The following is a 24411-nucleotide window of genomic DNA, read 5'->3' as shown; positions in this document are numbered from 1 at the left end:
ACTAAATATATTATATTATGGATGACCAATGGTTAATTTTAATAAAACTCAAATAGTCTGAATATTTATATTTTTACCATTTAAAAATGAGGTTGTTAATTTTTACAGATGTGTCTGTTTTTGTTAATGAACATTGTGACATGTGTAGAGGATATGGTGTTCTGTTGTTGTTGTTGTTGTTGTTGTTGTTTTAAGGTCGTCAATCATTATTGTGACGTTTACACCTGAATGGGCGTCCCTATAAAAGTCTGACGCAGACCGGAAGCGCGATAGAGAAAGAAGGAGGGAGCTGATTCTTTTGTTTTGTAACGCTGGGTTGTTGGTGTGTCTCGTTTTTTTTTTTTATTATTCTTTGTTTACCTTCAATTTTTGAGTTAACAGTTTGTTTTCTCCCGGTGGTTTGTTGTTTTTGTATTAAGTTGAAACTTTGAGTCTTTATTTTTTTGTTTTTGTTTTTGTCTTACAGCCGATCAGGGAGTAGTGACCAGGGAAGTATGTCACGTGACTTCCATTTCGTAAAATCTAGGAAAGCACATTATTAAAGGGTTAGTTCACCCAAAAATGAAAATTCTGTCAGTAATTACTCACCCTCATGTTGTTCCAACCATGTAAGTCTTTCGTTCATCTTCGGAACACAAATTAAGATATTTTTGATGAAATCTGACAGAATTTTGACTCCTCCATAGGCTTCCAGTGTGACCGAAAATCACCGGCCCAGAATAGTTATTAAAACATCGTTAAAATAGTCCAAGTAACTACAGTGGCACTACATTAAGTTTATCATGCGACGACAATACTTTTTGTGCGGAAAAACAACAAAAATAACGACTTTATCCAACTATTAGTGTTCCTCAATGTGGGTCTCTGACGAGAGTTCACGGGAGCGCCAGGACGCATGCGCGAGAACTGAGCTTACGGCGTTCTTCTTCTACTACTACTTGTTACTGACTGCTCACTCCTTGGGAGTATTTAAGCTCAGTTCTCGCGCATGCGTCCTGGCGCTCCCGTGAACTATTGTATGTTTTGAGTTTTCTTAAGTAGTATAGATCAGGCAGGGCGTGTTGAACGCTGAAGACTTTATTTTGTTTGTTGCATTTTTTTTTCTTTTCTTGTTGTATTAGTAGTTTATTGGGAAGGCAATGTATTTAGAATGCGGGTTTTGTTTTACTTCTTTTTTTGATTTAGCCCCGCCCAGGTTCCTACTCCCTGTGTGCGGTATTTGTGTTTTTTTAGTCTCTCTCTTTTGAGCACTTTGTTGTGAATAAATATATTCCTTTTCTCAAGTTAAAACGCCCTTTGTTCTTGTGTTCTTTTGCACCAGTGCCTTAATCACCTTACCAGATATTAAACAATCCGGTTATTAATACATTTATTTTGTGTTGTGTCCCCTCATGCCCTTATCCACTTTAGGGATGTTATATCTGCATCTTAACTTAAGATACTTCTACTGTAAACTCACTGTCAAACATGGATTCCCAAGAGACAAAACCTGTAAAATGATTAATATTGCAGCCTGCACTGCAAACTGTGCAGCAGATTAACACATCAAAATGATGACATTAAAATAAGGTAACTCAAACCTGTTTCATGACTAGAAACAATATCACACATAAGCACATTTAGAAACAAAAAAATATATTTTTCTATAAATATATTTATTTTAAGGAAAAATGACTGGAAAAGTGTAAAGAATTCAAAAATGTGTGTTTGTCATGTTCCGTCAATAAAGAGTAGGTGAAATTCACAATTAACAATCTGGTTTCTACAACTTTCACTTAGGATAAAAAATTTGCCTTTAAACTTGAAAGAAATAAGGGTTTGACATTTATCATTATAATTACCGATATCGACTGATCTGAACATTTTTATTGTGATAAGTGTTTATGGCCATATCGCCAAGCCCTAATTAAAAGTTTCTTAATTTGTGTTTCAAAGACAAACGAAAGTGTTACAGTTTTGTAGCAACCTGAGGGGAGTAAATTACTTAATTTAATTTTTTGGGGGAACTGTACATTTTAGGCCCATTCACAAAAAGAGCAATAACTATAATGATAACTACATTAGCATCTCCATCAAAAGACTATACTGTTTTGTTTATTTCCAACGCTTGCTAAAGTTTCGTCATCTACTGCTTTAAACGCACAAGCTCTTTAAAACCAATGGATTTTGATTGGCAAAAAGGACTGTGGCAGTGATAGAAGGACTAACAATCATAAAAAATAAAGATTATAAATAAGTTTGGCACTCCTCAACAAGTTCCTCCCCTGTGCAATGCATATGTAAGGCCTACATATTTTGGAGTGCATTTAGTGCTCTTTCATTTAGTTTATTATATCATTATTAATCTAAGATGCAGTATAGTAAATTAGCGAGTAAATGTTTATACTAACAGAGGATCAGAAGACACTGGTTCATCACTCAATCTAGGGGGTTGCTCCATGGATCTGCTACTCTTCACAGACACACCACTGGGCTCTGGAGACTCTGGTCTCGATCTCTTCCTCCTGCTGATGCAGAAAACAAAACAGAATTTTAGACAATAATTAAACGGGTTAGTTCAAAAATATATATTCTGTCATTCTAAACATGTAAGAATTTTATTCATCTTTGAAACACAAGTTAAGATATTTTGAATGAAATCTGAAAGATTGCTGTCCTTCTGCTGAAAGTCCATGAAACCAAAATTTTAAAGATCCGTTAAGGGTCTTCCGAAAGGCTAAATTAAATATTTTCATCATACAAAGTGATTGTATCTCTTCACAAGACTAAACCACTTGATTCATATGGATTAGATTTACAATACATTTATGAGCCATTTGGATCTTCAAATTTTTGATGCCATGGAGTTTCAGCAGAAGGGCACAAGTCTCTCAGGTTTCATTAAAAATTATCTTAATTTGTTATTCGAATATGAACAAAAGTCTTACAGTTTTGTAGAAACCTGAGGGGCGTTAATGACTTAATTTAATTTTTTGGGGGAACTGTACATTTTAGGCCCATTCACAAAAAGAGCAATAACTATAATGATAACTACATTAGCATCTCCATCAAAAGACTATACTGTTTTGTTTATTTCCAACGATTGCTAAAGTTTCGTCATCTACTGCTCTAAACGCACAAGCTCTTTAAAACCAATGGATTTTGATTGGCAAAAAGGACTGTGGCAGTGATACAAGGACTAACAACCATAAAAAATATAGATTATAAATAAGTTTGGCACCCCTCTTCAAGTTGCTCCCCTGTGCAATGCATATGTAAGGCCTACATATTTTGGAGTACATTTAGTGCTATTTCATTTAGTTTATTATATAATTATTAATCTGATATGCAGTATAGTAAATTAGCGAGTAAATGTTTATACTAACAGAGGATCAGAAGACACTGGTTCATCACTCAATCTAGGGGGTTGCTCCATGGATCTGCTACTCTTCACAGACACACCGCTGGGTTCTGGAGACTCTGGTCTCTGTCTCTTCCTCCTGCTGATGCAGAACAAAACTGAATTTTAGACAATAATTAAACGGATGAGTTCAAAAATAAATATTCTGTTGTTCTAAACATGTAAGAATTTTATTCATTTTTGAAACACAAGTTAAGATGATTTTATTGTTGATCATCTTTCTGAAAGTTATTTAAATGAAAAAAAAAATCTCGCTATATTTGTAGTGTGGACTTCACTATTCTCATCAAATTCAAACAATTATTTATCCTTATAGTTATTATTAAAATGCAGGCTTTAGGAATGCACTATCAGTCAATGTGGATTAAAAACATCTGACATATGCAAAAATAGCTAATGTGTTACCTGAGGTCAGAGGTCACTGTTGCATCACTGGACGCAGAGGGACGATTCTTCGTGGGTTGACTGTCGCTTGATCCATCAGATGAAGAACTCATTTTAGAGGCAGTGTTCTCCTACTCACATTACTGTGTTGAGAGACTGATTTCAGACCTTACAGAACAGTACAGTTGTATAGTTCAATGATCCAGTTCAATGCTAAAAATGCTTTAACCACATGTAGACTGGAGCACAGATACATTAAAATATACCCTTAATCCACTGTAACTGCATGACCAACACATATAGGGGACATTCTACCAGAAACGTACATTTCCACTTTAAAAAATCTTGGGGAAAAAAATACATTTTTCTTAAATCTGAACGTTGAGTCATATGGAGGACATGTTAAACTATGAGAAACACATATCATCCCATCTCAGCATGTTTTTATGATTAAATAAAATACATTTTTATACGCATTTCACCCCTAAAATGTCAGGCCCTGTCACAGACAAATTTGTATATGTTAGAATGGTTTCCTAATGAATTTCTTTGATACAGATAGCATTTTCTTATTGATCACATGTCCCTGATTGTATCTAACATGGTTTTATAATTCCTTTAAGAAATATAAGTAACTTTTCGGTCAACTGTAGTACACAAAATCACAGAATACCCACAGGCACTCATATAGTTGTAAAATAACTACCTTTACATAGGAGATTTTTATAAAAACATAGTAGTGGATATATACCCCCACCTTCATCTACACTGTTAAAGAGATTAATTAATTAATATTTCCTCAAATAGTACACTTTTGTCATATTTCCTGTGTGACAGGACTGACCATGGCGTGACAGGACTGACGATACTGTGCCAGGACTGACTTTATGGATTTTGATGATGCAGAAAAAGTTATGTTTTGTGTTCTTTATTTAAGTTTTGATTGCCATTTCTTTTTTAAATTATTATTATAATTTTAATGTTAAAGTAATATTAGACTATGGTAAAATTCAGCCAAGGACATACATAATATTGCTAAAAGTATTGGGACAGCCCTCCAAATAATTGAATTCAGGTGTTTAAATCGCTTCCATGGCCACAGTTGTATAAAAATCAAGCACCTTGGCCTTCATTTTACTATTGCATGCGTTAAATACATAACATATGCAATAAATGTTATAAAAAAGAACAATAACATTCATTTGTAAGGCCGTGTCACACAGGAATGTGACAGGGCCTGATGTGACAGGGCCTGACGGTTGGCCATTGTAAACTGCCATTACTCAGCCTGCTAGCATGCTAGCATAAAAACTGTTAACATGCAAGCAAGGAATTTCAGTAACCTTTTTAGACATGTTTTGGATTTAAAACATTTTCATTATTTTCTGGAATTTTTAACCGTGACAGGGCCTGACCCTTTAGCTCGTCTTCCTAAAAAAAACATACAAAACAAGCTTAAAATCATACAATTCAATGAAAGAATTCAGCCTTAATCAATGTAAGCTTCACCTGGGTCAAATGATGTCACTTCCTCTGAGTGATACCCGTAAAGGCATATTTCACACATTTTATGTAGAGTTTTATGTAAACGTGACAGGACTGACCAAAACATGGGGACAGTTGTAAAATAGAATTTATTTGTAGAATTTATATATAATTTTATGTTTTTGATCAGTTGATGTGAATGATAACAGCTTAAACTTGTTATTGATGAGTTTTTTTTTTCTAAATAACAGTTTGTAGCATAACAAAACTATGAAAGCTGTAGCTCCAATTTTGCTGAGGACAAGGGCATGGACAGGATTTGTAATTTTCAAAAGTGTTTTTAATAAAGAAAAAAATATCTGAGAACCTAATGAATGACATATTCCTTTACAGAACAACTCACAGAAATCAACTATGAGCCAGTTTTAGAAATTTTTGGATGAAATACTTTTTTATTCACTGAAACAATCCAAGGACAGATAATGTACGTTTCTGGTAGAATGTCCCATAGAGTACTATTGTTCAATTAGGGTATTACAGCTTAAGTCCAGAGCAATACAAATAGCGGAATAAATGCAGAAATTAAATACAATACAGCATAAGTGCACTGAAAAAAATGAGTGCAATTAATAAAACTGTCTAAATAACTGATATTTTTTAAAGTAAACAGAACTGCAGTTACAACTTGCAAGCAGCTTTGCTATGCTTCTGATCAGGGTTTGTTATGGTTGGTTTCATTTACACTCTTGTGACGTCTCAGTTAATTGTTTCAGTTAATTTTTCAGTTCAAACATCAATTTCATAATATTTGCTGATCAGTTATTTTCGTTTTATTCGGATACATTCATGTAGCCTCAGATTTAATTCTGAATACAGTAAAATGTACAACAGTTTTAATATAGCAGTTTAAGCACTATTATAGCAACGTGTATGCTGTAGGACAGCGGTTTTCAATAGGTGAGGCGCGCCTCCCCTGGGGGGCGCCAAAGAGCCACAGGGGAGGCGCGACACACAAAGAAAAAATAACTATGCAGCTCTATTGATATCAGTAATTGTGTGTGCGAGTATTAGCTTTAAAATGCGTCGTTTCCTTGTCCCAAGTCAACAGAAGTCAGCATTAAGGGAGGATACGGAGCCCGGGAAGTCACCTGTGTGAGTAAAAAACGATCCGTGGCGACGGTTTTGCAATCCATCCGCTCAGTTTATAAACAGTAGCCTACTCACGAATTCTCAAACTGTTCTCTCCGTTTAACAAATCGTGCCCACGGATTAATAAACCGTACCCACGAGTTTCTAATCCGCGCTCTCAGACTTGTTAACCGTTCCTTCAGTTTTTTCACAAATTCATAAACCGTGCCCACGCTTTCGCAATCCGTTCCCACATAGTATAGCGTGACGAGTTCATAATGCGGTGAATTCCCGCTCCTATTTACTTCACAATCTCATTAACGTTATAGAGAGACGCGCGTCACGATCTGTGCACTGCCGTGTCTTGCGCTCGCCATGCAGCCAGCTTCAGTATCAGTGCACCTTATGAACCGTGGCGTTAACTCTGCGTTTCTGTCAGTGCGTGACTACAGCTCGTTAATAAACTACAGCTGTTTTTTTTTTTATTATTATTGATCCATTTCATACAATCCGTCTTCATTTGTCAAGTCCACTTGCGCAAAAACGTTTTTCATGTTCAACTGTTTTTTTGTGTGTGGATGCTGCTGATAAAACAGCTTTTCCGAGGTTTCCCGGATATAACTTGCCTATTTAATGCACAATTTTCCTTACAAATGATATTATCAGCATTACAATGTGAGTAAATCTAGCCGTGTAAAATGTAAGGGATGATGCCACCCTTCTACAACAATGTGCATTTACGTTTAGATTGTAACATATTTAATGGCATGGAATTACAGTGTAATTAGTGTTAGCCTACTATCTTAGCCTTTTTCAGTGCATTAGGTGAGGTAATCTGATAATATTAGTGATTCTCATTTAATATAAATTGTAGTGCACAGTGTTTATTATCAGGGGGTAGAATCTGCAGCTCAGTACTCACTACTCACTACTCATGAGTACTTTTAAATAAGCTTCTTTTTTACTCTTACTCAAGTAGTTTTTTTTGGCTGTCCTTACCTACTCTAGGCTCACATTCACCCAATCTGAAAACCCCTGCTGTAGGCTAAACGTTTGGCATAGGCTACATCAGTGTTTTGTTGGCTACTGTGTCGATGTATTTTAGTCATTACAACAATGAGTGAGTCATTACAACGATAAATCAAATAACAGAATCAACGATCGTCAATATTGTACGTACATTAATGCCACATTCAGTCAGATAAAAGATCATAATAAGTCTCAATAAATAAAGAGCTGTTTGTTTAAACCGTCGAAAGATAAGAAACTCAAAACCAAATAGCAGCTCACTTTGACTAGATGGTTACATGAAGAATAAGTTCTGAACTTACCACAAAATATGCAGCAGTTTACATAAAACGGTGTGTAAAACAAAATCCCAGTGTTAACAGATGCTTCCGAATGGCGTAGTTTCCCTGTTTTACTTTCGTTTTTAACTCCAACCACATGTAAAATCGCGCTCCCTCTAGTGGCGCAGAGCATCATCAAATTCTCAGGTTCTTTTTCTTCTTCTTGTTTTAATGGCGATTAACAGAGTAACTCCTTAGGAGCATTTATCCTCGCTACTGTCTGTGTGTGTGTGTGTGTGTGTGTTACAGTCATGTTCTTCTGTGTTCTTTGTGTGTGTCAGTGTTCTCTCCCTCATGGCTCACAGCGGTCAGATGATCCAGACAGAACAGGGACAGACTCCGCTTATGTCCCACAGAGAGATGACTGTCCTGGACACACAAACTCACAGAGACCCCTGTTCAACTACACATCCATTCAGGACATGAGAGAGGAACCAATGAAGAATGAAAACAGACTGAGAATCAGAAAGACACATGAAATAGAGGAGAGCAGACAGCGTGTTAGTGTGTGACGTCTGCTTTAAATACACACTAATCACAACATCATCTCAATGTTGAGTGTCTGAATCTCTCAGTCCTCAATCTCAACTTTACAGATGTAACATGACACACAGTCAATGTGATTCATTATGTGCAAAGATTTAATGAAGAAAACCAGTAACCCAGAGTTACACTGTACAGATGTTACAGTAAAGAGATTTTCACCTGTTACTATCACTAATACAACCTTATGAAGTCAGCTTGATTCAGTCATATTCATTTATATTTTGACATTTATTCAACTTGAATTTAGCTTATTAATATTTAGCTTACCTGGCAAAATATTTTGAAAAATCCAAAATACAGGAACAAAAATATAAAAGATATAAAACAGAAAACTTAAAAAATGTAAGAATGCGTCAAGGTGACAAAAAACAAAATCAAACATATGAACTGCTCAGAAATGTAGTTATATAAGAATTTAAAAAAAGAGAATAGTGTTAAACAGAGCGAACAAAAAATGACTGAACAACGAAATTCTTGAATGTATAAATCAGTGCTGCCGAACATTTTCTCATTACAGTCATGATAATATAAATAATTATCATCATCATCTAATTGAACAGAGAGAAAACGCATTGACCTAACAGTAAGAGTTTGTAACAATACAGCAGGATAAAGCTGAGATTGTGGATCCTCTGAAACAGTGACGACATCTACAGTAGCTTTTATAAGATCTTGAATAAACTCAATCTCATGAATATACTCAAGCTTTACTCTAACTAGCTCTAGAAATCATTTAATGTCGACATGCCAGTAGTCAGCAATTTATCTACATCAAAACAGAGAAATGTGTGTATCTGTCTTTGCAAACACAGTCCTTGGATGAACACACACACACACACACACACACACACAAACACTCTGCACTTTAATGGAAATAAGTGTGTGTGTGTGTGTGTTTTTTATATGTATTGTGCAATGATGCATCAAATTGAAATATAATTGCATTAGACATACACAAGCAATTAGATGCGCTAAAAGCTAGTTTACAAGTAACAAGTGTGTGTCTCAGGTGTTTCTCACAGCAGGTTGTTAAATCTGACACAGTGACAGTGAGGACTCAAACACACCAAATCCAGCATATATGGGTTCAGTGAATGTGGCTTTAAATGTGTGTAAGTGTGTGAGTGTGTGTGTGTCAGAGACGCTGTAGAAGGACAGAGTGCCGGCCGACACGTCCACATACACTCCTACTCGGTTAGAAAAGGGTGATGGTACAGGTACATTATTGTTCACATTGTTGTGCCAGGAAGTGAATCCATTAGCTGAACAGTACAGACTCCAGGATTTATCACTGCATCCAAACCAAGAGTCATTCCCTCTTTTCCTGCTGAGTTCTTTATACGTCACTGCTATATCTGCCTTAAATCCAGTCCATTCAACCTCCCAGTAACAGCGTCCAGTCAGACTCTCTTCACACAGAACCTGCTCAAAGTCATCAAATCTCTCTGGACGATCAGGATAGGACTGCTCCTCCTTGACATGTGTTGCTTTTCTGTTGTCCTCAGACAGAGAGAGGTTAACATGTGCTGTGTTTGGATCCAGTGTGAGATCACAGGCATCTGAACAGAAGAAGAGACATGAGAACAACATGAAGGAGGTTTGTAAATACAATTGAAGTTTATGCAATGTGCCTATTTAGATAGTTAAGTAAATGTTTGTGAGTGAGTGTGTGTGTGTGTGTGTGTGAGAGAGAGAGAGAGAGAGAGAGAGAGAGAGAGAGAGAGAGAGAGAGAGAGAGAGAGAGAGAGAGAGAGACCTACATTTTCTCATTCCTGGTGTGATTCTAAAGGGGTCTCCATGGTCCACACTTGAGAGAGACAAAAATAAACCACAAATGTTTCATTAAAGGTGTGCAAGAATATGCAAAAATATCAGTCAGCAGCAACTAAGCTTTATCTAAGCTTTATCTATACAACTATATAGAGTTAAATAGGTTTAACTCTCACAAGAGCACATTTGATTCTACCAAGGGTTAGTTTTATTCCAGGAACATACTTTATGCAAGTGTACAAAAGCAAACAAGGATACTTTAAATGTGCAGAAATATGTCTAGTTTCAAGTGATGCCAAACTCAATTAACCTGCCTTACAACTCCCTATGTGGGAGAAACACACGTAACTTCTAGGTTGTGAAGTGAAATGAAACGTGCCTTTCATTCCATCTCTCCTTCACTTTCTCTTTTTTTAGCAGTCCTGAGGTTTCCAGGTCTTCATTCAAAGGATCAACACACATTAGTAAAAGGATGTTTTTTTGTTTTTTGTTGTGTACAGTTAAACTTTTTGGTGACCTTGATGCATTATATAAGTATTGTCTCTGTAAATAACTGTATTTTTTCCTGTGACTGCATTTTTTTAAATTGCCCAAAACTGCGCAACACTGCCTGAAGGCTTCTTCTCTTGTTCTACATTGCTCTCTCTCTGCTGACACCTACTGTTTGCCTGAGGTAGATTATTCCACAATGAGTGGCATTAAAATACAAAATAAATATATGGTAACACTTTATTTTGATAGTCCAATTTACTCATTCTACTAACTATAAGTAACTTTGCAGCTACATGTCAACTAACTGTCATTAGAGTATTAGTAGACTGTCTGCTTAATATCTGATAACTCTTTATTGTGTTGGTCCCCCAACAGATATTCTACTGACTATAAGTAACTTGGCAACTACTAGTCAACTTATTCTCCTAACCCGAACCCTAACACCTAACCATAAGATAACAGTCTACTGACAGTCTACTACAGTCTACTAATAATCTAATGAGAGTTAGTTGACATGTAGTTGAAAAGTTACTTATAGTTAGTCTAAATATAGGTAACCAAATTAGAGGATGGATACCGGGTTCGGACAGATATTTAGAAATTATGTTCGGGTTCAGGTCAGGCTCAGTCACATCAGCGCGATAAGGTATTGAACATTTTAAATTTAAAACAGCTTATTATGTAGGTAGCCAATGGGCCTGTTTCACTTGATGCAAAGGTTTGTTTTTGTGATTTAAAATAATTTTAAAATATTACCCTAACATCCATCTTCCTGTGTGCGGAAATTTGTTTATGTAGCTGTGACAACGAAACACGTGCATAATGTGCGGGCCTGTGTAAACGTGCGCTTGTTGCCACGTGTGCACTGATGCGCTCATCTGTTGACATTTACGAATGCCTTCAAACAGTTGCTTAATAAAAGCGGGCTTTCCACACAAACAAACGTACATGTGTCATTAGTATGAGAAAAAAATGAGAAAATGAAATCGGGTCGGGCTCGGACATAAATATCTTAATGCCTGTCTGGCTCGGGTCGGATTCGGTTACTGCTCTGTCGGACGTGGGCCGGGCTTGGACAGAAAATGTGACCCGATCTGCACTCTAAACCAAATATATTAATTTGAATTAATATTTTTTTATCAATATATACATTTGTCAAAATATCAAATTTAGATTTCAAAACATCCCTTTTGTGAATACTGTAATTATCCATTGCTTTTTTTTTTATTGCATGAAAAAGGAGTCTGACATTAGACAGTATGATCCACACAGATAACCCATCTCGGTAACACTTTATTTTGATGGTCCCTTTTGAACATTCTGTTGAATATAAGTAACTTTGCAACTACATTTCAACTAACTATCATTATTAGAGTATTCGTAGACTGTCTGCTTAATATCTGCTTAACACTTTATTATGATGGTCCTCAAACAAATATTATACTGACTATAAGTAACTTTGCAACTACATGTCAGCTTATTATAACCCTAACCCAGTCTATTAATACACTACTAACACTCTAATTAGAGTCAGTAGACATGTCGGTGCAACGTTACTTACAGTCAACAGAATGTGTTAAAGGGACCATCAAAATAAAGTGAAACCCTGATGTCACCATCATTAATCTTGGAATCTTGTGGCAAATTCAAGATGCTGGAAATTTCCTGAAGAACTGCACACAAGTGCAACAATAAGTTGTGGTGTTGTTTTCAAGACAAAGTCGTCACACCAAGATTGGATTCAAATTTTATGTTAATTCTTCATAAATTAATTCTTGATTTCTTATGCAAAGTGCATCATCATTGCTGGTAGTTCAACTAATTTCACCCAACTGAAGTTAAGAGTATTAGTAATCTTGTGTGAAACTTCCTTTATACATACTCAAGTGTCTCCAGTGAGCAGTTTGGATCCTTTAGTTTGTCGTTGAGCAGCTGGACTCCTGATTCTCCTGGGTGATTGTAGCTCAGATCCAGCTCTCTCAGGTGTGAGGGGTTTGAACTCAGAGCTGAAGACACATAACCACAGCCTTCCTCTGTCACCATACAGCCTGACAACCTACAGACACACACAGTCAGATCAACTACAGAAATACATACACATTCAGATAAAAACACACATTAACAGTCAGACAACCCACAGAGATATATACTAAATAAGAGATAAGGGAGATATCTGAGTATAAAAATGGAAAGGATCTGATGAAAGACATAATAGGTTCTGGAATTATCAATTAATTTAACAAACGTACAATTCTATACAAACAGTTTAAATCGCCACCCAGAAAGTTCAGACCATCCTCGATCAGTGATCAGCGATAATTTACTCATTTTTATGCTTAAATCACAATTAACACAAAATATTCCTTGCTTGAATAAAAAGTACTGGGCATCCAAAATATTTACTATCAAATGTTACACACCTCAGTATCTCCAGCTGACAGTTTGGACTCTTCAGTCCATTAGAGAGCAGCTTCACTCCTGTATCTTGAAGGTCATTGTTACTCAGATCCAGCTCTCTCAGGACACAGTTTGAGGATTGTAGAGCCGGTAACACAGTTTCACATTGCTGAGCAGTGAGATTACAGCTAGCAAGACTGAAAAAAAACAACAACCTTAACCTGTTTCCATAAGTGGCATTTCAAAAACACCAACATAAACATTCATTCAGATAAAAATGAAATCTAAAACTAAGTAAATTATAAATTATGTAAATTATATATTATATTTACTTGACACCACAACAGAAACTATAATCCTATTTAGAGATAACTCTTTGTAATTTATGGATTAAACACTCACAGAGCTTTAGTACAGTTGATCACAGCTGGTATCAGTCTTCTTCTCCCCTCATCTGATGTGTTGTATTTTTTGAGGTCCAGCTCATCCAGCACCTCCTCTGACATCTGAAGCATGTAGGCGATTGTTGAGCACTGAGCAGGAGAGAGTTTCTTCTCTGAGTTTTTGTCTGATTTCACAAACTCCTGAATCTCTCTGGACAGAGTCTGATCTTTGACTTCCAGCAGACAGAGGAACAGATTGATGGATCTTTCAGCGGAGAGTCCATGTCCATATTTGATCTTCTCTTTAATGTACTGTGTGGTTCTCCTGATGCTCTCTGAGCTGCTCTGTGTGTGTGTCAGTAGATCCTGTAAGAGTCTCTGATTGGACTCCAGTGAAACACCCAGCAGGAACCGCAGGAACAGATCCAGCTGTCCGTTCTTACTCTCAAGTGCTTTATCTACTGCTCCTTTAAGCAAATTTTGTACTGAGGCAAAATTCTTCAGTCTCTCCATGGAAATGCTCACGTGGTAGTAAAATGCATAAAAAGCAGCAAGAAACTCCTGAACGCTCAGGTGAACGAAGCTGTAGACTTTCCTCTGATGAATCACAGATTCCTCCTTAAAGATCTCAGTGCAAATCCCATATTGCACTGAGGCGTCAGTGACGTCTATGCCGCTCTCTCTCAGGTCCTCCTCATAGAACATCACATTGCCCTTCATCAGCTGTATGAAAGCCACTTCAGCAAGTTTCACAATCACTTCTCTGTTGGACTGCAGTAGTTCCTCTGGATCTCTCTCTTCATATTTCTGATTCCTCATGTTGATCTGAATCAGCAGGAAGTGGATGTACATTTCAGTCAGAGTTTGGGGGATTTCTGCACTCAGATCTTCTTTCAGGAGCTTTTGAAGCACAGTGGATGAGATCCAGCAGAAGACGGGTATGTGGCACATGATGTGGAGGCTTCTTGCTCTCCTGATGTGTGAGATGATTCTGCTGGCTTGCTGCTCATTACTGATTCTCTTCCTGAAATATTCCTCCTTCTGAGGCTCATTGAACCCTTGAATCTCTGTCAGACGGTGGATGTATTTGGAGGGGATCTGATTGGTTGCTGCTGGTCTGGAGGTGATCCAGATGAGAGCAGAGGGAATCAGCTCTCCTTTAATGAGGTTTGACATCAACTCACCCACTGATGAAGTCTCAGTCACATCAGAAACTTTCTGAGTGTCTGAAAACAACAGTGTGATTCTGCTTTCATCCAGACCATCAAAGATGAACACAACTTTACACTCCTCATAAATCTTTGAGTCCAGACCTTGAAGTTCAGGATGAAAGTCTACAATAAATCTATGAAGACTGTACTGATGATCTTGGATCAAGTTCAGCTCTCTAAATGGAAGCACAAACACAAAATCTACATCCTGATTGGCTTTTCCCTCGGCCCAGTCCAGAATGAACTTCTGCACAGAGACGGTTTTCCCGATTCCAGCGATGCCTTTAGTAAGAACAGTCTTGATTTGGTCTTTCTCCTCACATACTGGTTCAGGTGAGGCTTTAAAGATTTCATTGCAGTAGATTGGAGTGTCTTGTGAGTGTTGTGTTCTGGCTGTTTTCTCCATATGTAAAACCTCATGTTCTTCATTCACTCCTTCTCTCTCTCCCTCTATGATGTAGAGCTGTGTGTAGATCCTGTTCAGGAGCGTTTCATTCTCTTTGTGTTTGGGTCCCTCAAATAATCTCTCATACTTGTTCTTCATGCTGGTTTTGTGCTGGTCTTTGACTCTCTGCAAGTCTCCAGTCTCCAGTGAGTGTTTTTGCAGGACTGCTACAGATGCAGAGAATGGCACAGATCTGTTCGGATCACGTATCTTACTCCTGCTGAAAAAATAAAAAAGCAACAAAAATGACAATTACAGTAATTACAATGAGCATCAGAAATATCCTCAATATATCAGTTACTGGATATGACTTTGGTGTCCCTTTTCGAGTGCATATGTTGTATAATCCATTTTTGGTTTACATTTGGTGTTATTTTATTGAGTTTCTTAAATTATATTATTTGTCTGAGATGCACAAAAGTAAATAAGCAAGTTAATGTTTATACTAAAGGAGGGTTAGAGATCACTGGTCCATCACTGAATTCAAGTGGTTCACCTGATTTTTTAAAACCTTTAAAGTATCTATTTTCAGAATCTGCCAGGTACCAAGCTGAAATAATGTCCCAAAGGCTTCATTTTTAACCCTTTGCTGCACCCGACCGGAACCCGAAAAATCAAAAAATGATGTAGAAAGTGGCATAACATTTGAAGTAAACAACATACAGAGACAAATGAACACATTTTTCCATACAATTCTGACCCTAGGAATTTAATGGAATGGTTCTATTTTTACATTTGACAACATATTGACCCTATTTCTGGACAAAAATAGCAAAAAATGGCCAAAGATGTGTAGAGGATCAACTATATTTTCGTTTTCTCAAGCACATAGGGTGATTTTTTTTTTTTTCACAACCTGTTATTTTAAATTATTCAAGTGTCTATTTTAAGATTAAATTGGGTACCAAGCTGAAATAATGTTCAAAATGCTTTATTTTTAACCCTTTGCATCAAACCCGAAAAATCTAAATATGATAAAAAGTGGCATAACTTTTGATGTAGTCCTAAACAACTCACAGAGACAAATGGACACATTTTTCTATACAATTCTGACCCAGGGAAATTGTTGTTTGTTATATTTTACAACATCTTGACCATCTATGGTCAAAAACAGCAACAAAACAAAAAAGCTTTTTTTTATTATACTAATAGCAGCCTGAAATGGGGTTTATTTTAACATTTTACTGCACCTATCCTGAACCTGAAGAAATTGAAAATAGCTTTACTTTTGAAGTAAACAAAACAAAGCAAATTAACTGAAAATAAAATACAGAAAAAATTCCAGAAAGGTCCACAAAGTTGACTAACTGCCAGTTTGGGAATGTTGGGGTTTTGCAGTTGGCAGTTGGTGGCCGTTGGTTGGTACCTGCAGATCGCCATCTCCCACTGCTCTCTCTTTTGGAACAATTTCAGTAAGTATTTGAAACTATAATTAAGATATACCTTTGTAGTAGGGGTGGAGCCGAACCCGAATACGGTATTTGGAAAGGCACAAATAATGTGTTTTTTACAAATACTTATTTCGAACAAATACTTTAAAAATATTTGTATTCGGGAACAAGAAAAACTTTATATCAAAAAGTTGCGTTTCCTCATGAGACATGGCGACCGGCGGTGCTGCTGATGTGGTGGCTGTAAATCCACTTGTTGATAAGAAAGGAGGAAAGAGCCACATATGGAAATATTTTGGATTAGGCTAATGTCACGTTGTCATAAGGGGCCGACAGATGCCACAAGAGAGCAAGTGCTTGTGGAAAGGAGAAAGCGGTGCGAACTGCGCTCTCCATGATGACGAGGAAGTATCAGCAAAGAATTAATTGACTTCTAGCCCTTGCATTAGCTTTAGATATATTTATGGAGATGAGAAATGAAATAAAAAGCCGTCATTAATATCAGTCCGTCAGAAAAGCAGTTCTAGGCTTTTTCTTGGCTGGATAACTCTTAGCAGGTTTAAAAAGCCCTTTTAAAATTAAATATGAATGCAGTTTTGGATTAAATAAAAGTACAGTCAAGTCAAATAAAACACGTTTTATCTCCTGTATAGTTTGGTAACACTACAATAAGATACCGTTCATTAACATTACTTAATGTGTTATCTAACATCAACGCATTGAGTGAACGTTTGTGAATGTTATTTAATACAAACACTTGATTGGTCATGTTTGTTCACTTCATTCATTGTGCATTAAATAATGTTAACATTTTTTGACTTTTGATTTTAAAAATGTATTTTTAAATTAACCCCAAGGAGAATAATTGTGACAGTATATAACTATTGTTTATTCTTAGGTCATTTTATCTAATGTTATCTAACAAATGGAATCTTATTGTAAAGTGTTTTTAATACTACAGTTTCCATCTTTGTAACCGTGATTTTAATCTAAATTAAGCTTTGGTACCGAGAACTGTGGATTTTCACTGGTATTGGTAACGAATACTGAAATTTTGGTACCGTGACAACACTAGTAGCTCTGTTAGCTCGGTAATTTAGACAATAGGCTGTTGACAGAGTAACGTTAACGTAGGTAATGGCTGTTATGTTATTTTCTTTTCAATGACGTTCCTTGTTACATGTTCATTGCTGGATTTATGGAAAAACATCAACCAATATTACATATCCAGAATTATTATAATGGATATAATTAAATAATACTTACACTACAACGTAAATTAGAAGTGTAATGCAAAAAAAATGGATTTTTACACCTATTTTGAATTTTACTCGAATACAAATACAAATACTTTTCCCCCCTCAACAAATACAAATACAGATACAAATACCGGCTGCTTTGCACAACCCTACTTTGTAGTCATAACTAAGTCATAAGTAATTTTTCAACAGTTTTTACTTTAAATTACAGGCTTTCGGAAAGCGAGAAGCTATCATATCAACACAGTATCCGAGATATGAGACTCTGTGAAGCAGCCAGTTCACCATACCGCATGATGGATATTTGTGAACAGATTCCATTAACATTAGAGGACTTGCCTTTGGATACAATTTGATATCACCAATACTGCTATAAAAGCTTTACAGGCAAAATAGATTGTTTACAAGTGTCAAAGGCTTCTACATCTGGTGAATCATCATCATTAAAAAAGGACTCTCTGCGCCATGTCAAATCTCTGTCAATTCAATCTGAAGGAGCACCAAGAAGGTGTTCCTTCTTGTTTCCCAATCAGTACATTTTCTGTGACAAAAAAAAAAAAATCCAAGTTCAAGGGCAAGACTGAAGAGCTTACAAAGTTTCAGAGTTGGAAACACAAGGAACCAGCCTGGAAAGTTATTGAACCTAGGGCACAGGAATTAAAAAAAGAGGCTCTTTATCGCAAGGTGCAGGACAAGGACCTTTTTGCAATGGAAGCTAAGTATCATCTATCATGCAGAAACAAGCAGGCCCAGAAGATAGCAGCACATAACAAGTCGTATTGTGTGGTAAAGGATTACATTCTTAGGAATGTGATTGAATACAAAGGTTGTCCAGCTAAGACCCATGTGCAACTTGTACATGAAGACATTGGAAAATCAAGGTTCCCTTTCGAGAACGGTCACTTGGTATTGCGTAGCTAATATGCAGTGGGAAACTCCTTTCCTCAAGAATATTGAAGCTAATAATTTAAAATGCAGTGCAGCTGCACAGTGAACACAGAAGAGTGTCTAGCTCGCCCATTGGCTGTGCTATTTTTTAAAGTTAATTTGAACATGCATGCCTGCAAATACATTACAAGAGTTTTTTTGTTTAGTTTTTTTGTGCGATGCCTTTCTGCTGTGCCCTGTGTAGTAAATTATGTGTAGAATCAGAGTCTTATTGAATGTTTCAGTTAATTTAGCAATGATATAAAGTTGCACTTGCACATAGTTGCTTGTGCTGCAGTTTATCAGAAGAAGCAGTCCGAAATATATATACAGTGCAATGCATAAGTTAATACACCCATGCTAAAGTTAACTAAAAAGAGGAATAAAAAATAATATTTTGGAAATTGAACTTAATGCCTTAATTTAAAAAATTAGGACAAATCCAACCTTTAAGGACACCAATTTTCTTTGTGAATGAATAATGTATCGTAAATAAATAAATGTTCTTCCTTAAAATACATGGTGCATAAGTGTGTACACCCCTATGTTAAATTCCCATAGAGGCAGGCAGATTTTTATTTTTAAGTATATATATATATATATATTTTTTTTTAGGATACTATGCATCCTGATAAAGTTCCCTTGGCCTTTGGAATTAAAATAGCCCCACATCATCACATAGCCTTCACCATACCTAGAGATTGGCATGGGGTACTTTCCATAAGATCATCTCTCAATGCAAATCAAACTAGCTATTAGGCTAACTGAAATAAAACCATGCCAATCTCTAGGTATGGTGAAGGCTATGTGATGATGTGGGGCTATTTTAATTCCAAAGGCCAAGGGAACTTTATCAGGATGCATAGTATCCAAAAAAAAAAAAAAAAAAAAGAAATACTTAAAAATAAAAATCTGCCTGTCTTTTTTCAAAACGGGATTTTCCCCCAGTTTTTTCATGGGATTGGGATGGGAGAGGTTTGAAAATCCACTCCTGTGTCACCCTCTGTGAACCCAGACACATCAGCGTTTAGCTTTCCGTCATATTTGTAACTTCCACAACAGGTACAAAGCAGCATTAGCAGTTATCTCCAACATGGTTGATGACGGAAAAAATGTCAGAAAGAAATGTTGTTGATGATGTGCGTGAAGACACTCATCACCGCACGATGTTTTTATTCACGAAAAACAAGAAACATCCTGCGAGTAATCTAGACCGAGTAACGAAATGGGAATATTCACTTTCCCATTGCTTTTGGTGTGCACACACATAAGTCTGATCAATTAGAAAATATATAGCACACTAAGTTAGAACTGTCTGAAGGTCTAGTCTGAGGGTTAGGGTTAGGGTTAGCCATGTGCTAAATCATGCTAACAACATGTTAATTCATGCTAGCAATGTACTTAATCATGCTAGAAACATGTTAAATCATACTAGCAAAATGCTAAATAATGCCAGCAACATGCTAATCTAGCAAACAACTTGTTAAAGGGGTGATTGATTGTGATTTCACTTTTTTAACTTTAGTTAGTGTGTAATGTTGCTGTTTGAGCATAAACAACATCTGCAAAGTTATGACGCTCAAAGTTCAAAGCAAAGGGAGATATTTGCTTTTAAAGAAATTGCTTTTTAAGGACTACAACAAACGGCTGGTAGGTTTACACAAGCTTCCTCCCAGGTTTAGTGACATCACCAACCCTAGAATTTGCATAAACCCCGCCCCCGGGAACGCGATTTATAGATTATCATGACAGAATATGCTAATCAATGACTAGAAGATAACTACACATAAGCTATATAAATTCACCAACTAACCATTCAGAAATGTCCTATTGCTTCTATATGTTGTCACTTTTTCTTGAGTCTCTCCATCATTGTCTCACTCCGGTTTGAACATAAAAGGCTAAAAGCTTTCTTAAATTTTCAGTGAATGTCTGTGTGTGGTAAAAGGACACGAGCTCTTGAAGATCTGCCCTCTGCGCTTGGAGCAGCAGCTCATTTGCATTTAAAGGAACAGAAACAAAATGGTGCGTTTTTGCTCACCCTCAAAAATTGACAATTTTAACATGCTATATAAAAATATCTGTGGTGTATTTTGAGCTAAAACTTCACATACACACTCTGGGGACACCAAAGACTTAATTTACATATTGTGAAAAAGGGCATTATACCACCCCTTTGAATCATATCAGCAACATGCTAATCATATTAGCAACATGCTAATCATATAAGCAACATGCTAATCATATTAACAACATGCTAAATCATGCTAGCAACATGCTAGCAATGTGTGTTAAATCATGCTAGCAACATGATAGACTATTGCCTTCAAAACATTCAAACTTTAAACAACTTTAAACTTCAAACTGCTTCAAACCATTTAAAAAACTTTTAAAACGTTCTGGTCTAGATTAACTGAAGTTAATCTAATTTAACAGATGTTTTTTATACAAAGCCATTTAAAGCAAATTACACATTCATTACTAGAAAGAGAGAGAGTTAGTGGTTTAACAGGATTTAGTCAATAGAAGTCTTCATACACATCTTAAAAACTGCAAGCGACTCTGTTTGGGAAAGTTGGGAAGACAGTGGAATTTCAGGAAAGTGATTTTGTGCTTCTCTGTGAAGGTACAGTATCACCACTTACCCACTGCAGGCTTCTGGAATACACTGTAAATCACTTTTAATAAAAGCATCTGCCAGTCCTAAAATGGCCAGTGTCTCACCTGGGGTCAGAGGTCACTGTTGCATCACTGAATTTAGGAGGATCTCTAGTCTTGGAATGATCACTCTTCACAGACACACAGCTGGATCCAGGAGATGGAGAACTCGTTTCAGAGGCAGTGTCCCTATCTTCTCTCTCTTTATGAAGACTCATTTTCTTCTACTCTCATTTGCCAAAAGAGTGAGGAGAGACTGATTTCAGACCTTTATTGTGGAAACACAGAGTTATATTCTGTAGCACAATTATACAATACAACAAAGTAAAAAGTAAAAAACTACAACGTTAGTATAGTCTTAATCTACATGGCATTGCAATCTAACTATTTCCCCCATATTATAATAACATGCAAAAATAGATAAATGTAATATAAGAAAATAATGGTCAAAACTGATTTTCTCATAATAATAGTTCTAATTAGACCCATATCCTCCTGATAAACACATTTATGTTGAAATGGTTCATAAATCTGTGAAAAAAATACTGTGAAAAGTAAATCTAATTTTCTTGAGCTGAATCATCACAGACTATCAACAATCTCTGCAGGAACATTTGATATTCTTCTTAATATCTCTATACATTTTACTAACTTTATTAAATTGTAAATTGTTTCCTATCAATTATGCTGCCCTGTCTTTTTTTTTTTTTTTTTTTTAACAGAACATGTCTTTTATTAAACAGAGCTTGATAAACTTCTTTCCTCTTCTTCACCAAGCAAGTAAAAAAAAAAAAAACACAATCCATGTTGTTAGAATTACTAAATATTTGGTTTATGCATAAAAATGCAGAGTCACATAAACATTAGAGCTATATCTTATGATTTAAACTTTCCGTATACTGTTGTGAAAGGCACTGTCCGTTCATAATACTGTCACGTTTAAAGTCCAAAGATGATGAATATGAAGGCAGGTTATAATAGTAACAAGGTTTATTAACAGAAATGAACAACTCGAGAGTGCAGCGTAAACACCAACAATACCGGACAAAGAATGAGTGAAGATGAAGAACTGAAATACACATGGTGATGAACTAAATGATGAACAGCTCTGAAGAACAAATGCATATCCATTGAAACTGATTATGGAAGGGAAAGGATGTAAGTTTTTTTTTTTTTTTTTTTTCACATCCATGTAAGAATGGAATGGTGTAGTAATATTATGAGGCATTAGAGGGCGCTATATAGGCTCACCTGTTTGACATATAAGGTGAAAAGCTGACATGAAGTCAGTTTGGGTTCAGTGGGAAGAACTTATGTTTCTTGGTAGCTACCTCAAAACTAGTACTTATTGAGAAACAGTTTGGTTGGATATTTAATTCACGTCTTAGGGTGAATTGGGAGGCAAGCATAAGTTAGGATGGGTTAAAAAGGATGCTGTGGCGGAGTGGATTTATTTTATTTTTATTTTTTTTCAGACGAAATGGACAATGCTAAAGAAGAGAGAAAAATTTCAATGCACTCAATGTTTTTCTTCATAGCAACATATTTCAGCGCACTCAATGTTTTTCTTCAGGTTGCATAACTTCATGGGACAGAACTTCATCACATATAAGAACCTTAAGATGATTTTTTTTGTGTGTGTGTGTGTGAAATCAAAGACAATGTTTTTCTAGTACTTCATTTGAATTATTATTAGAAAATGCCAGCATTGGGGGAATAAAACACCAAAAAAAAAAACCCTGGTAGAATGTTTGCTCAAGTTCATTAAACAAGGTATTTGATCTATGTGATAAACCCTCATTAGTAGCTAAATCGAACAACAAAAAGAGAAAAGTTACAAGGAAAACAAAGGAACACAAGAACACAGGTGACTAAACAGACTGATGGAAAACTAAAACTGAGCATAACTGTGACTAATAACTAATTATTTTGGCCATAATAAACATAATTAATTTTACTTAAACAGAAACAAAGACTTTTCTCATGGATTTCACATGAGAAAACGATCATCTGCAGAGAGAACCCATTCTAAAGACATCACAGAGGGACTGGAACTAAATTACATTTATTTTATGTTGTTGTTTATTATTTATTCATTTTAAATATTCAGTTATCGTGTATAATTTATGATCCAGCTTACAGTCCTTTTTAAATGTAAAACCCTAGTAAAGGCTATGTGGCATTACAGAATCAGGTAGATAGAGGGAACAATTAAAAATAAAGTAAATTACTTCAAAAAAAAAGAAGAAATTATAGCCACCACTAATATTTTATACAGAAATTTGGTTGAAATTACATTATGAAGAACCCTAATCTGCTACTATTAAGAAATATTTATATGTACTTTATATTTAGTTGCATTGGATCTGAATGAGAAGGACAGAAAGCTGTCAGATTTAATCAGATCTTCATTTGTGTTCTGAAGATGAACGAAACGACGAGGGTGAGAAATTACTGACATAATTTTTTATTTTTGGATTAACTAACCCTTTAAACACAATAAAGCACAACTGCAGTTCGGCTGTTTCATTTCAAACATTGTGAATTGTTGTTCAGGTATTTTTGTTATACTCAGGTTCTTTCATTTACCATTTCCTTATTCTTTTTTTAATGTTTGCTAGAGCAGTGTGTGAATGCAGGAAGTGGAAACTGGACACCGTCTGAAATAAATGTAATAGTGCCCTGTAAATAGGCATTTTGAAACTTAATTTACATTAGTCTTTAGTATTTTGTGAAGTTTAATACTGGTGTGATAATCTGAATGCAGTATTCAGCACTGTTGTTGTGCTGTGTTGTACTTGAACACTTAAACTACAGTATAATATATAAAACAAACTATTAGTATTATAACTAGTGTTATATAAAACTAAACCTATTATTATTATTATTATTATTATTATTATTAGGCTAAAACAAAGATCACAGGATATCAAACATAATTTATGGTAGAAATATAATGATTTGTGTTTTAAATCCCACGAAAGAAGAGCAAAAACATAAATAGCAGCTCATTTTAATATCACTACATGGTTGCATGAAGAATGAGTTCTGGACTTACCGCAAAATATGCCACAGTTTAAACATCCAGAGTTAAAAGGTTTAAAGCCAGGAATGGCGTCTCTTCTCTTCCTACTCGTTTCCTTTCGTTTCTACCGTGTGTTTTTACCTGGTAAAGGTGTTTCTTTT

The 24411-nt window shown here is 35.8% G+C and overlaps 2 protein-coding genes across 2 annotated transcripts in view; both read right to left on the bottom strand.

Annotated features, from left to right (window-relative positions):
• Positions 1 to 7833, bottom strand: part of LOC311279807 (uncharacterized protein) — a 40561-nt gene extending 32728 nt beyond the window's left edge. The window contains exons 1-4 of the mRNA XM_084391545.1: positions 7729 to 7833; positions 3806 to 3952; positions 3366 to 3482; positions 2391 to 2507 (exon numbers count right to left, since the gene is read on the bottom strand). Of these exons, the coding sequence (XP_084247671.1) occupies positions 2391 to 2507; positions 3366 to 3482; positions 3806 to 3897 (326 nt within the window). The 5' untranslated portion in view covers positions 3898 to 3952; positions 7729 to 7833. The remainder of the gene's footprint in view (positions 1 to 2390; positions 2508 to 3365; positions 3483 to 3805; positions 3953 to 7728) is intronic.
• Positions 7834 to 8364: 531 nt separating this feature from the next.
• Positions 8365 to 24411, bottom strand: LOC311286331 (protein NLRC3-like). The gene is made up of 7 exons (XM_084402499.1): positions 24284 to 24411; positions 21292 to 21493; positions 13354 to 15210; positions 12975 to 13148; positions 12437 to 12610; positions 10053 to 10099; positions 8365 to 9851 (listed from the first exon to the last, which is right to left on the bottom strand). The coding sequence occupies exons 2-7, from the start codon at positions 21441 to 21443 to the stop codon at positions 9322 to 9324; spliced, it is 2934 nt and encodes a 977-aa protein (XP_084258625.1). The 5' UTR covers positions 21444 to 21493; positions 24284 to 24411; the 3' UTR covers positions 8365 to 9321.

The sequence above is a fragment of the Rutilus rutilus genome (assembly GCF_951802725.1).
Source record: "Rutilus rutilus genome assembly, chromosome: 2".
NCBI classification, from domain to species: domain Eukaryota; kingdom Metazoa; phylum Chordata; class Actinopteri; order Cypriniformes; family Leuciscidae; genus Rutilus; species Rutilus rutilus.
Note: the sequence above shows the minus strand (reverse complement) of the source record. Positions and strands in the feature narration are given on the sequence as shown.